At 41.6% G+C, this 12,624-nt stretch overlaps 1 protein-coding gene across 9 annotated transcripts in view; it reads left to right on the top strand.

Moving 5' to 3' along the window:
* Positions 1 to 12,624, top strand: part of LOC110342650 (nuclear receptor coactivator 5-like) — a 55,400-nt gene that overhangs the window by 21,598 nt on the left and 21,178 nt on the right. For 3 of the 9 annotated variants that reach the window (XM_040735364.1, XM_040735363.1, XM_040735368.1), the window contains exon 3: positions 11,976 to 12,056. The exons of 4 other annotated variants lie outside the window; for them this stretch is intronic. In XM_040735364.1, the coding sequence (XP_040591298.1) occupies positions 11,976 to 12,056 (81 nt within the window). The remainder of the gene's footprint in view (positions 1 to 11,975; positions 12,057 to 12,624) is intronic. 2 more of the 9 variants (XM_040735365.1, XM_040735369.1) reach the window with 1 other exon arrangement.

The raw sequence follows: 12,624 nt of genomic DNA, 5'->3' as shown, positions 1-12,624 counted from the left end.
TGGAAAATGTGGAAACTCATTACTGATGTAAAAGGAGCAAAAAAAAGAAATGTGGAAGAGACTGGGGTTCCCCCAGTATTACTTTTTATAATTTTAGCTCTATAACACTGAAGTATAATACATAATAAGCTGCACATTAAGATGTATAGCTTGATTTTGGCCAGTGGATGTCAGACTGTCTTTATAATCAAGATAGTGAACACACTCTCAACTCCCCAAGCTTTCTTGGGTCTTTTTGCAATTCAGTCTGCCTTTTTGCCTGTCTTCAGTATCAATCTGTCATTTTTACTACTTTAGTTTGCATTTTGTATAAATCTGTGTATAATGTAATTTTATAAACAATGTATAAAGGGAATCATGCAGAAAATTATCTTAGGGTTATTCGTTTTTTGTCTTCTTTCAGTGTAGTTATTTTGAGATTCGTCCATATTGCTGGATAGATAAATCTGTTTCCCTTTCATTGTTATTTATTTATTTGCAGTGTTGGGGGAATCACACCCAAATCCTTGCACACAGGCAAGTTCTCTGCTACTGGGCTGTGTCTCGGTCCTAGTCCATTTTCCCGGTTCATATGTTGAAACTTGCTCTTTTTTTTATTTGTTCTTCTTTCACATATTACATCCCAACTAGAGTTTCCCCTCCCTCCTCTCCTCCCAATGCCCACTACTACCACCTCTCTTCTCCCCCAGATCCAGTCCTCTTCTGTTTTCCTTCAGAAAAGGGCAGGCCTCCCAGGAATATCAATCAAACATGGCATGTCAAGTTACAATAAAACAAAGCATCTCCCTTCATATTAAGGCTGGATGAGGCAACCCAGTTGGAGGAAAAGGGTTCCAAAAGCAGGCAAAAGAGTCAGAGACAGCCCCTGCTCCCACTGTTAGGTGTCTCACAAGAACACCAAGCTAAACAACTATAACATATATGCAGAGAACCTCGGACACAGCCATGAAGACTCCCTGATTCTCTGTGAGCCTCTATGAGCCCAGGGTAGTTAACTCTGTGGGCTTACTTGAGGTGATCTTGACCCCTCTGGCTCCTACAATTCTTCCCTCTTTTACAGGATTCCCAGAGCTTTGTTTAATTTTGGCTGTGGGTTTCTGCATCTGCTCCCATCAGTTGCTGGATAAAGCTTCTCTGGTAACAATTATGCTAGGCTCTGTCTGGTCTAGAAGTATATCAAGAGCATCATTAGAAATCATTTCATTGACTTTTTTCTTTGCCAATCATGTTTGGTTCTATCCTGGGTCTCTGAGCTATCCAGCCCCTGGGTCCAGGCCCTCCAGGATGTGTCAGGGGTGGGTTCCCTCTCATGGCATGGGTCTGAGGCTGGACCAGTCATTGATTGGCCATCCCCCCAAGTTCTGAGCCTTTACCCCAGCACATCTTGCAGGCAGGACAAAGTGTAGGTTGAAGGTTTTGTGATTGGGTTTGTTACAGAAGATGGCCAGTTCAGGCTTCCTATCCCATTGCTAGGAGTCTTTGCTAGGGTTACCCTTGTAGATTCCTGGGAGTTTGCATTGCACTAGGTTTCTACTTTGCCCTTGAAGTGCCCCCCCCTTCCAGTTGTCTCTCGCAGTCCTCTCTCCCTCTATCCCCTCAACCTAATCCCTCCTATTCCCATCCCTACTCCCCCCGAGTCCACCCGAGAAATTTATTCTGTCTCCCCTTCCCAGGGAGATCCGTGTGTGTGACTAGCCCCTTGAGTCCTCCTTGTTCTTGGCCTCTCTGTGTTTATAGAATGATTATCCTTTAAAGGTAGTATCTACTTATGAGTGAGTACATACCATGTTTGCCTTTCTGGGGCTGAGTTACCTCACTCAAAATGATTTTTTTTTCTAGTTCCATCCATTTGCCTGAAAGTTTCATGATGCTATTTTTTAACAGCTGAGTAATACTCCATTGTGTAAATGTACCACATTTTCTGTATCCATTCTTTGAGGGACATCTAGATTATTTCCAGTTTCTGACTATTACGAATACAGCTGCTGTGAATATAGTTGAGCAAGTGTCCTTATGGCAGGATGGATTGTCCTTTGGGATTAGCTGGATCAATTCCCAATTTTCTGGGAAACTGTCATATTGGTTTCTAAAGTGGCTGTACAAGTTTACACTTCCACCAGCAGTGGAGGAGTGTTCCCTTTGCTCCACACCCTCTCCAACATGAGGTATCACTTGTGTTTTATATCTTAGCTATTCTGACAGATGTAAGATGGAGCCTCAGAGTTGTTTTGGTTTTCATTTCCCTGATGGCTAAGGATGTTGAACGACACTCCTCTGTTGAGATTCTCTGTTTAGATCTGTACTCCATTTTTCTTTTAAGTTGGATTATTTGGTTCTTTATATATTTTGGATATTATATTTATGTATTTTGGATATTAGCCCTCTGTCAGATGTGGAGTTGGGAAAAATCTTTTCCCATTTGTAGGCTGCCATCATTTTGTCCCATTGATTGTGTCCTTTGCCTTTCAGAAGCTTTTCAATTTCATGAGGTCCTATTTATTAATTGTTAATCTATTTTTTTTTCAAGACAGGGTTTCTCTGTGACTTTGGAGGCTGTCCTGGAACTAGCTCTTGTAGACCAGGCTGGCCTTGAACTCACAGAGATCTGCCTGCCTCTGCTTCCCCAGTGCTGGGATTAAAGGCGTGCAACACCACCGCCTGGCTATTAATTGTTAATCTTAGTGCCTACAATATGGGTGCTCTATTTAGGAAATTGTCTCCTGTGCCAATGTGTTCAGAGCGATTCCCACTTTCTCTTCTCTCGGGTTCACTGTATCTGGTTTTATGTTGAGGTCTTTGGTCCACTTGGACTTGAGTTTTGTGCAGGGTGACAGATGTGGATCTATTTGCATTCTATGTACCGTCATCCAGATAGACCAGCACCATTTGTTTAGGATACTTTCTTCCCTCTTTCTCTTTTTAATTGTATAATTTTGGCTTCTCTGACAAAAATCAGGTGTTCATAGGTATATGGATTTATGTCTGGGTCTTTGATTTGATTCCACTGGTCTGTATGTCTGTTTTTATGTCAATACCAAGCTGTTTTTATTATAGCTCTGTAGTAGAGCTTGAAATCAGGGATGGTGATACCTCCAGAAGTTTTTTATACAGGATTGTTTTAGCTATCCTGGGTTTTTGTTTTTTCATATGAAGTTGAGTATTGTTCTTTCAAGGTCTGTAAGGAATGTGTTGGGATTTTGATGGGGATCTGTATTGAATCTGTTGACTGCTTTTGGTAAGATGGTCATTTTTGCTATGTTGATCCTACTGATCCTTGAGCATAGGAATTCTTTTCATCTTCTGATATCTTCTTTGATTTCTTCAAAGACTTGAAGTCATTGTTATACAGGTCTTCACTTGTTTGGTTATAGTTACCCCAAGATGTTTTATACTATTGGTGGGTATCGTGTTGTTTCCCTGAGTTGTGTTTTGTCGAGACAGGCTTTCTCTGTATAACAGCCCTAGCTGTCCTGGAACTAGCTCTGTAGACTAGACTGGCCTCAAACCCATAGAGATTCACCTGCCTCTGCCTCTGAGTGCTGGAATTAGAGGCGTGTGCCACCACTGCCAGGCTGTTTCCCTGATTTCTCTCACAGCCCATTGCCATTTGTATACAGGAGGGCTACTGATTTTTTTTTGAGTTAATCTTGTATCCGGTCACTTTACTAATGGTGTTTATCAGTTGTAGTAGCTCCCTGGTAGAATTTTTGGGGTCCTTTATATTGTATCGTATGTCCTATCATCTGCAAATAGTGATTCTTTGACTTCTTCCTTTCCAATTTGTATCCCCATTATTTCCTTTCATTGTCTTACTGCTCTAGCTAGAACTTCAAATATTATATTGAATAGATAATGGAGAGAGTGGACAGCCTTTGATTATTCTCTCTACTTAATTTGATGTTGGCTATGGGCTTGCCTTTATGTTTAGGTATGTTTGTTGTATCTCTGATCTCTCCAAAACATTTATCATGAAGGGGTTTTGGATTTGTTTTGTTTTGTTTTTTGAGACAAGGTTTCTCTGTATTGTTTTGGAGACTGTCCTGAAACTTGCTCTGTAGACCAGGCTGGCCTCGAACTCACAGAGATCCTCCTGCCTCTGCCTCTGCCTCTGCCTCCCAAGTGCTGGTATTAAAGGCATGCGCCACCAACGCCTGGCTGCGGGGATTTTGGATTTTGTCAAAATCTTTTTCAATATCTAATGAGATGATCATGTGGTTGGTTGTTTTTGTTTTTGTTTTAGTTTGTTTTTGTGACGGATTACATAGACATATTTTCATATGTTGAACCATCCCTGCATCGCTTGATCGTAGTGGATGATCTTTTTGCTGCGTTCATGGATTCTGTTTACGAATATTTTATTGAGGATATTTGCATCAATGTTCATGAGGGAAATTGGTCCGTAATCTCTTTGTTGAATCTTTGTGTGGTTTGGGTATCAGGGTGACTGTAGCCTCATAAAAGGAATTGGACATTGTCCCTTCTGTTTTCTGTTTTATGGAATAATTTGAGGGTTATTAGTATTAGGTCTTCTTTAAAAGTCTGGTAGAATTTTGTAATAAAGCCATCTGGTCCTGGGCTTGTTTTTTGTTTTGTTTTGTTTTTGTTGGGAAGCTCTATTTCCTTAGGGCTGTAGGTCTATTTAAGTTGTTTATTTGATCTTGATTTAACTTTGGTAAGATTTTCCAATTTTGTAGAATACAGGTTTTTGAACTATGACCTAATGATTCTTTGGATTTCCTTGGTGTCTGTTGTTATGTCCCTCTTTTTGTTAATTTGAATATTCTCTCTCTACTTTTTAGTTGGTTTGGATAAGGGCTTGTCTGTTTTGTTGATTTTCTCAAAGAACCAGCTCTTTGTTTCACTGATTCTTTGTATTGTTCTCTTTGTTTCTTTTTTGCTGATTTCAACCCCGAGTATGATTAGTTCCTGCCATTTACTCCTCTTGGGTGTGTTTGCTTCTTTTTGTTTTAGAACTTTCAGGTGTGCTGTTAAGTTGTTAGTATGAGATCTCTTAGCACTACTTTCATTGTGTTCCAAAAGTTGGATATGTTCTGTATTCATTTTCATTGAATTCTAGGAATCTTGAATTTCTTTATTTCTTCCTTGACCCAATAGTCATTCCGTAAAGAGTTGTTCAGTTTCCATGAGTTTATGAGCTTTCTGTTGTTTTTGAAATCCAGCTTTAATCTGTGGTGGTCTGATAGGATGCCGGGGATTATTTCAATTTTCTTGTATCTATTGAGACTTGCTTTGTGACTGAGTAAGTGGTCAATTTTGGAGAAGGTTCCATGCAGGGCTGAGAAGAAGGTATATTCTTTTGTGTTTGGGTGAAATGTTCTGTAGATATCTGCTAAGTCCATTTGTTATTTCTCTGTTTAGTTTCTTGTCTGGATGACCTGTCCATTGGTAAGAGTGTGGCATTGAAGTTTCTCATTATTAATGTATGAGAATCTATGTGTGATTTAAGCTTTAGTAATGTTTCTTTTACAAGTGTGGGTGCCATTGTGTTTGGCCCATAGAAGTTAAGAATTGAGATGTCAATCTTGGTGGATGTTTTTCTTTGATGAGTATGAAGTGTCCTTTCTGATATCTTTTGATTAATTTTGGTTGGGAGTCTATTTTGTTAGATATTAGAGTAGCTATACCAGCTTGCTTCTTGGGTCCATTTGCTTGGAAAATCTTTTTCTAACCCTTTACTCTGAGATAATGTCCATCTTTGATGTTGAGTTATATATTTTTTTGTTTGCAGCAGAAGGATGGATCCTGTTTTTGCATCTGTTCTGTTAGCCTGTCTTCTTATTGGATAGTTGAGTTAATTGATATTGAGAGATAGTAATGTCCAATGATTGTTAACTCCTATTATTTTGTTGTTTTTGTTGTTGTTGTTGGTGGTGGTTTTGTGTGTGTGTGTATGTGTGTGTGTGTGTGTGTGTGTGTGTGCATGCACATGCTTCACTTTTTTTGGTTTTACTGGTTTGAGATTATTTCCTGTGTTTTCATGGGTGTATTTAACCTTCTTGAGTTGGAATTTTTTTCTAGTACCTTCTGAAGGGCTGGATTTGTGTGAAGATATTGTTTAAATTTGACTTTGTCATAGAATAGCTTTGTTTTCTCCATCTATGGTAATTGAAAGTTCTGCTGGGTGTAGTAGTCTAGGCTGGTATCCACAGTCTCTCAGAGTCTTCAAGACTTCTGTTCAGACCCTTCTTCTGGCTTTTAGAGTCTCCATAGAGATATGGGGTATAATTCTAATAGGTCTGCCTTTATATATTGTTTAGCCCTTTTCCCTTGCAGCTTTTAATATTCTTTCTTTATTCTGTATGTTTACTGTTTTGATTACTACGTGGTGGGGACTTTCTTTTCTGGTTCAATCTATTTGGTCTTCTTGTACCTTAATAGGCATGTCCTTCTTAAGGTTAGGAAATTTTTCTTCTATGGCTTTGTTAAGAATATTTTCTGAGTCTTTGAGCTGGGATTCTTCTCCTTCCTCTATTCCTATTATTCTTAGGTTTGGTCTTTTCACAATGTTCCAGATTTCCTAGATGTTTTGTGTCAGGAATTTTTTAGATTTAACATTTTCGTTGACCGCTGTTTTTTATTTCCTTTATCTTATCTTTTACACCTGAGATTCTCTCTTCCATCACTGTGTTCTGTCAGTGATGCTTGTGTCTGTAGTTCTTATTCACTTATCTAGATTTTATATCCTCAGGATTCCTTCAGTTTGTACTTTCTTTATTGCTTCTATTTCCATTTTCAGGTCTTGAAAAGTTTTATTCATTTCCTTCACCTGTTTGTTTTTTCTTGGCTTTCTTTAAGAGATTTTTAAAAATTTCCTCTTTAAGAACCTCTATCGGGGCTAGGCGGTGGTGGCGCAACCTTTAATCCCAGCACTCGGGAGGCAGAGGCAGGCGGATCTCTGTGAGTTCGAGGCCAGGTTGGACCGACAGCTTCCAAAACCAAAAAAAAAAAAAAAAAAAAAAAAAAAGAACCTCTATCGGGGGCTGGAGAGATGGCTCAGAGGTTAAGAGCACTAACTGCTCTTCCAAAGGTCCTGAGTTCAATTCCCAGCAACCACATGGTGGCTCACAACCATCTGTAATGAGATCTGGTGCCCTCTTCTGGCCTGCAGATATGCAGGCAGAATACTGTTTGCATCATCATCATCATCATCATCATCATCATAATAATAATAATAATAATAAAGAACCTCTTTTATCTTCGTAAAGTTGGTTTTAAGGTCATTTTCTTATGCTTCAGCTGTAATAGAATAGCTGGGCTCTGGTAGTGCCATATTGCCCTGACTGTTGTTGATTGTGTTCTTATGCTGGTGTCTAGGCATCTGCATTTGGGATGAATATAGGTCTATATTGATTTCTGAGTTTGTGTTTGTTGGATGATGGCTGTTCCTTGGTCTTCTGGTCTTTGTGGTCTGTATTTCTGTCATCCAGCATGACCTCTGGTCCAGCAGGGAATCTCTGTCGGAGTTGGGGGCTGGATTTAAGAAGATAGAATGGCCCTTGATCTAGCGGGGGAAGGGGGGAGGTCTCTATTCTTCTGTTTGGTGTAGTCTGCACCTGAGCAGTGGATATGTATACAAGGTGTGTCCATACATTGAAGCTCTTAATCCCAGCTGCTTATTATATTTTAGACAGAATATGTCGTAGGTAATTAAGGTTGAATGATGCCAGAGGTGTGTGCTCTGATCCTGTTGGATTGGTTGATTGCCTTATAAGAAGAAAGAGATTTCTGAAAGGCAGTTTTCTCTAAGTCAGGGAGAGACCTGCAGTGGACTATCTTGACCTTGGGCTTCCCACCAGAACCCTAAGAAATAAAATTGATTCTTGATTTTTTTTAAGATTTATGTATTTATTGTGTATGTAGTGTTTTATCTGAATGTATCCCTACAGGCCAGAAGAGGGCACCAGATCTTATTACAAATGGTTGTGAGCCATCATGTGGTTGCTGGGAATTGAACTCAGGAGCTCTGTGCTCTTAACCTCTGAGCCATCTCTCCAGCCCTGATTCTTGATTTTTTTGAGACAGGGTTTCTCTGTGTAACAGTCCTAGCTGTCCTGGAACTCACTTTGTCGACCGGAGTAGCCTCGAATTCACAGAGATCCGCCTGCCTCTGCCTCTCAAGTGTCGGGATTAAAGGCGTGCGCCACCACCGCCACCCGGCTAGAACTCTGTCCTTTAAGCCACATGGTCTCTGGTGTTGGTTGCAGCAGCTCAGTGAAGGCATGGCTGTGTGGCAGCTTGTTGGTTGGTTTCCAGTTGCTTTTTACACAAGGTCCCTGGGAACAGTAGATAGAGTGCATGTGTAGTCTGCACAGGTAGATATGTCTGCTGTGGTTTGAGTGTGTGTCCCCAAAAGCTTGATTCCTTAATGTGGTGGTGTTGGGAGGTAGCTGCTCGAGAGATCATGACTAGTGGGGGGCTGTTAGCCTTTGAGGACACTGCCTCTAGAAGAGCTCTGTCCTGGAGCACGGCTTCCTGTTTGGCCCTGTGATCTAGATGGAACTAACTGTTTGTATGTGAAGCCTTTATACCTATGAAGTAAAAACAGCCATAGCTATTTCATTATAGTAAGGAAATAAGCATTTTTATGGTGTAAGTTTCTAGTAGTGGACTGACTAGCTTATATGATGAATATATGTTTTACTTTGTGTGTGTGTGTACATGTACGGAGACCAGATGTCAGTGTTGGGTGTCACTCTCTGCCTTATTTTTTGAGACAGGGTGTTTTGCCAAGTCAGCTGGATTGGATGGCCCGCACGCCCTAAGGATGCTACTGTCGCTGCTCCTCAGCACTGAGATGACAGATGCATGCTGCCCTGCTCAGCTGTGCTATTTTGCTTTTGCTCTCTTTTTTTTTTTGTGGGGTAGGGGGTATTTGTTTGTTTAAATGAAGACTTATTTTAAGTTTAGTTAAATGTTTATGTCTGTGTGTGGGAATGTACACATGTGAGTCGGGTGCCCATGGAGTCCAGAAGAGGGGGTTGGAAATCCAACTCTGCATCTTCTACAAGAGCAGTATGTGTTGTTAACCATTGAGCCGCCTCTCCATCTGCCCCCCCCCCCCTTTTAAACAGTGCTTTCAAAAACAAACCCCAGAAGTGCTAGGGACTGAAGTCAGCCCCATGGCTGTGCAGCAAGCATTCTACTGTTTGAGCCATTTCTCCAGCTCCTATTATACTTTTTAAGAAACTGTCAAGCTACCTTCTGAGGAAAGTCTTCTGTTTGCCTACCTACAGTGAGAGTTCTGTCTCTTCCCCACTCATATCCAGTCTTAAGTTGCTCTTAGACCAAAGGCTCCTACTTGGTATCCCTTGGCTAAGAGAGGTCAGACAAGCACAGTGCCCTGTGGAGCCTCCCTCATCTCTCAGGCCCTTAGATTAGGATTTTATTATTATTATCATTATTGTTGTTGTTGTTATTGTTATTATTATTATTTTAGTTTACTTTTCATAAAAACTTAAAATGACAGTGTTTTCACCCCTCTTCCTTGGCCTTTCATAGTTTTCCCTTTCCTTTATACAAAACCAAACCAAAAACAACTTGCTGACTTGGAGTACTGGGCTGGAGAGGTATTAAAAGAAGTTGGGATGGGGAATGTTATTGCCGTGTATCGGTGGGTAAAAGCATTTGCTGTGTGAGCCTTATGACCTGAATTTAACCCCAGAATCCATGTGAGAAAAGCTGAGTGCGGTGGCCTGTGTGTCTGTAATCTTAGCATTCCTGTGGCAGTATGGGAGGTGGAGATGAGAGCATTAGCCAGGAGCCTGAAGACCAGTTAACATGGAGTAAGCAGAGCAGCAGCCATTGAGAACCAACTCCAGAGAATTAGCCTCCGACCTCCACATGTCTGTGGTGACACAGATGCACTCGTGATGTCTCATGCACACACACAAACAATGCATTTTCAAGACTTGGTTAACGAAGTCAGAGTTTTAGAGTCTGACCCATGGGGAATTGAACCTAGGCTTTGTAGCTGTGTGGAATCCTGCAAGACGAGCCTTACTTTCCTTGTCTTGCCTTGTCAGTGTGTGTGCAAGCTGAAGCTTGTGTGGTGGTTACAAGGATTCGATATAATACACCGAAACATCTTTGTTTATTGAACATCTGGGAGGATTTATTTATTTATTAAAACAGATTTATTAGTTCTGCTTATTGTTGAACAGTATTTGACTTATTACCCATCACTGACTGAAAGGAACTGAGGTTTTTTTGTTTGGTTTTTTTTGTTTTTGTTTGTTTTTTCGAGACAGGGTTTCTCTGTATTGTTTTGGAGGCTGTCCTGGAACTCGCTCTGTAGACCAGGCTGGTCTCGAACTCACAGAGATCCGCCTGCCTCTGCCTCCCGAGTGCTGGGATTAAAGGCATGGGCCACTAACGCCCAGCTGGAACTGAGGTTTTAATGGATATTAACTAGTTACACTGCATTGCCTGGTCAGGGTGACCATGCACTGTTAAATAATATCCAGGACGTGGTTTGATCTTTTGCACATATGGGGATATGGCATGTGTCCGCGTAGGTACTCTCACCAAGGCAGTTCAGCCTGTTCAGGGAAGCCTCTGGTCTGCTCCCTGGCTACTCAGTCTGTTTTTAAGAAGATTGGAGCACACCCTGTCTCCTGTAGGGTTGCTCTTAGGCTTCTGGGATCATGGCCTGTGAACACCGCCCGAGTTTCTCGGCAGCGTGTGACCATGGGTGGCAAGGATGCTGTCTTTTTGGCCTGCAGAATCCTGTGTCCAGCTGGCTGAAGTGTGCTGAGAGGGTATGGAGCCTTTCCTCCAATGCACAAGTAGCGAGTTAAGTTTTTGAAAGTAGTGCCAGTCTGCTCTGCTGATGTCAGTGGAGTTTGAAAGGTTGCCCTCAGCACGGGCAGGTAGACTGAGCTGGAGTTACAGGGAAGGGAGGGTATTAGTGGGCAAAGGATTTGTTTTGCCAGGAGGGGGTGTCTTAAGGCTTTCTCTGCTCTGCCCGACCGCTGGGTTTCCAATACCCTGCAGTGCTGCTCCTTAGAGCCGGCTGGCTTTTTTGGCATCATTTGGTTTAGTTGCTAGGAAGCCGAATAAGGCAAATGCAACTTCCTTTTGACTTGCTCACATTGAACCATCTGCTTATTCCTTTTCGTGGCCTTCAAACTTGGCTAGGATCATTGAGAAGAGGGTCGAGTGGAGCATCTGCGCCCATCCTTTTGGGGAAGGGAATGTTTTCTACTAACTCTTTAACCCTCTCAGTCCACATTTGTAATCTTCTTGTCAAAACCCTTGGTTCTCTTAGCTAGCAACTTACAGCAAGCATCGTCTCCTAAGGTTTGGCCCTTTTTGTCTTAGGTTTCAATCCATATTAGTACCACATCTCTTAAATGAGGCAGATGGTGGCTGTGTGTGTCAGAGTGTATTTGGAATGTGACTGTACGGCGGCTTTAGAGGAGGTGGTTCACACTGGAGTTGGAGCACGCAGCCAGGAGCTGCATTATGAAGTGAGTGTCAGGTATGATCCAGGTGGCAGTGAATCCTTGGAAATTTGATAGTGCTGGTGGAGCAGCCATCAGAAAGAAGCTTAAAACAAAACCAGTGGTGCTTGTTTCTAGAATTGATAATTGCAGAGACTTCTGGCATTGCATGTAGACTTGCAGATTTGTCCACTTGGGCAGCTCAGACTTGAGCTGAAGCCCTTCTGTGGGTGAGTTGTAGTGGTCTTTTCTCTGTCAGAGCTACACATTCAGTTGCCAACTTTGCAGAAGCAGTTGAACAAACACACTGAGCAAAAATAGAAACAGGTATTAAGGAATAGAGTAGAGCTTCTGACAAAAGAGATTCTTGAAAAAAGCCATTGTTCAAGTTTTTGAAATCCAGTTTTACTGAAGACTTAATCACCTCTGAGTGTACCAGAACTGTGGAAACTAATGTATGAACTATGGGAAATAATTTCTTCTTGAGTGTAATTTGTCTTTGTTGTTTTTTAGCAGTAAGCCATCTAAACCTTTTCTGCCAACTTCTCATTCTCCCCAAGAGGGCTACTTAAAGGAGTGTGAAGACAGGCTGAGGTGAGGTTTTATTGTTGTGGCTCAATTTGCTAAAAGCTTAGGTAGTAATGCAAATGTGTTCTTACTGTGCGGATCTAGATGTTCGCTGAAATTGGTGCTATTAATATTTGCTTTTGGGAAGTCCCTTGGGTCAAGTTGATCATATTAACCACTCTACTTTAACTTTTACCTCTCCATAGTCATTTGGACTCTTAACTGCAGTGTACCCCTGGCCAGAAGGGCCTCAGTCACCAGGTCTGTGTGGTAGTTTTCAGCCATCTCTGGGTGGCCTGTGACTCTTCTATTTGTGACTTTCTGCTACTGTCTAATTGCTGTTACATGCTCAAAAAAGATAATTTATTTCACTGCAAGACAAATTAGTACTTCAGAGGCAAAAATAAATGTCAGTTGGTTTTAGAAATTGGGTTGGAAGCTGAGCAGTGGTGGTGCACACTTTTAATCCCAGCACTCAGGAGGCAGAGGCAGTCGGATCTCCGTGAGTTCGATGCCAGCCTGGTCTATAGAGTGAGTTCCAGGACAGGCTCCAAAGCTACAGAGAAACCCTGTGTCAAAAAAAAAAAACAAAGCC

Source organism: Mesocricetus auratus, unplaced genomic scaffold, assembly GCF_017639785.1.
Source record: "Mesocricetus auratus isolate SY011 unplaced genomic scaffold, BCM_Maur_2.0 Super-Scaffold_100045, whole genome shotgun sequence".
NCBI classification, from domain to species: domain Eukaryota; kingdom Metazoa; phylum Chordata; class Mammalia; order Rodentia; family Cricetidae; genus Mesocricetus; species Mesocricetus auratus.
This window is presented reverse-complemented; position numbering and strand designations above follow the sequence as displayed.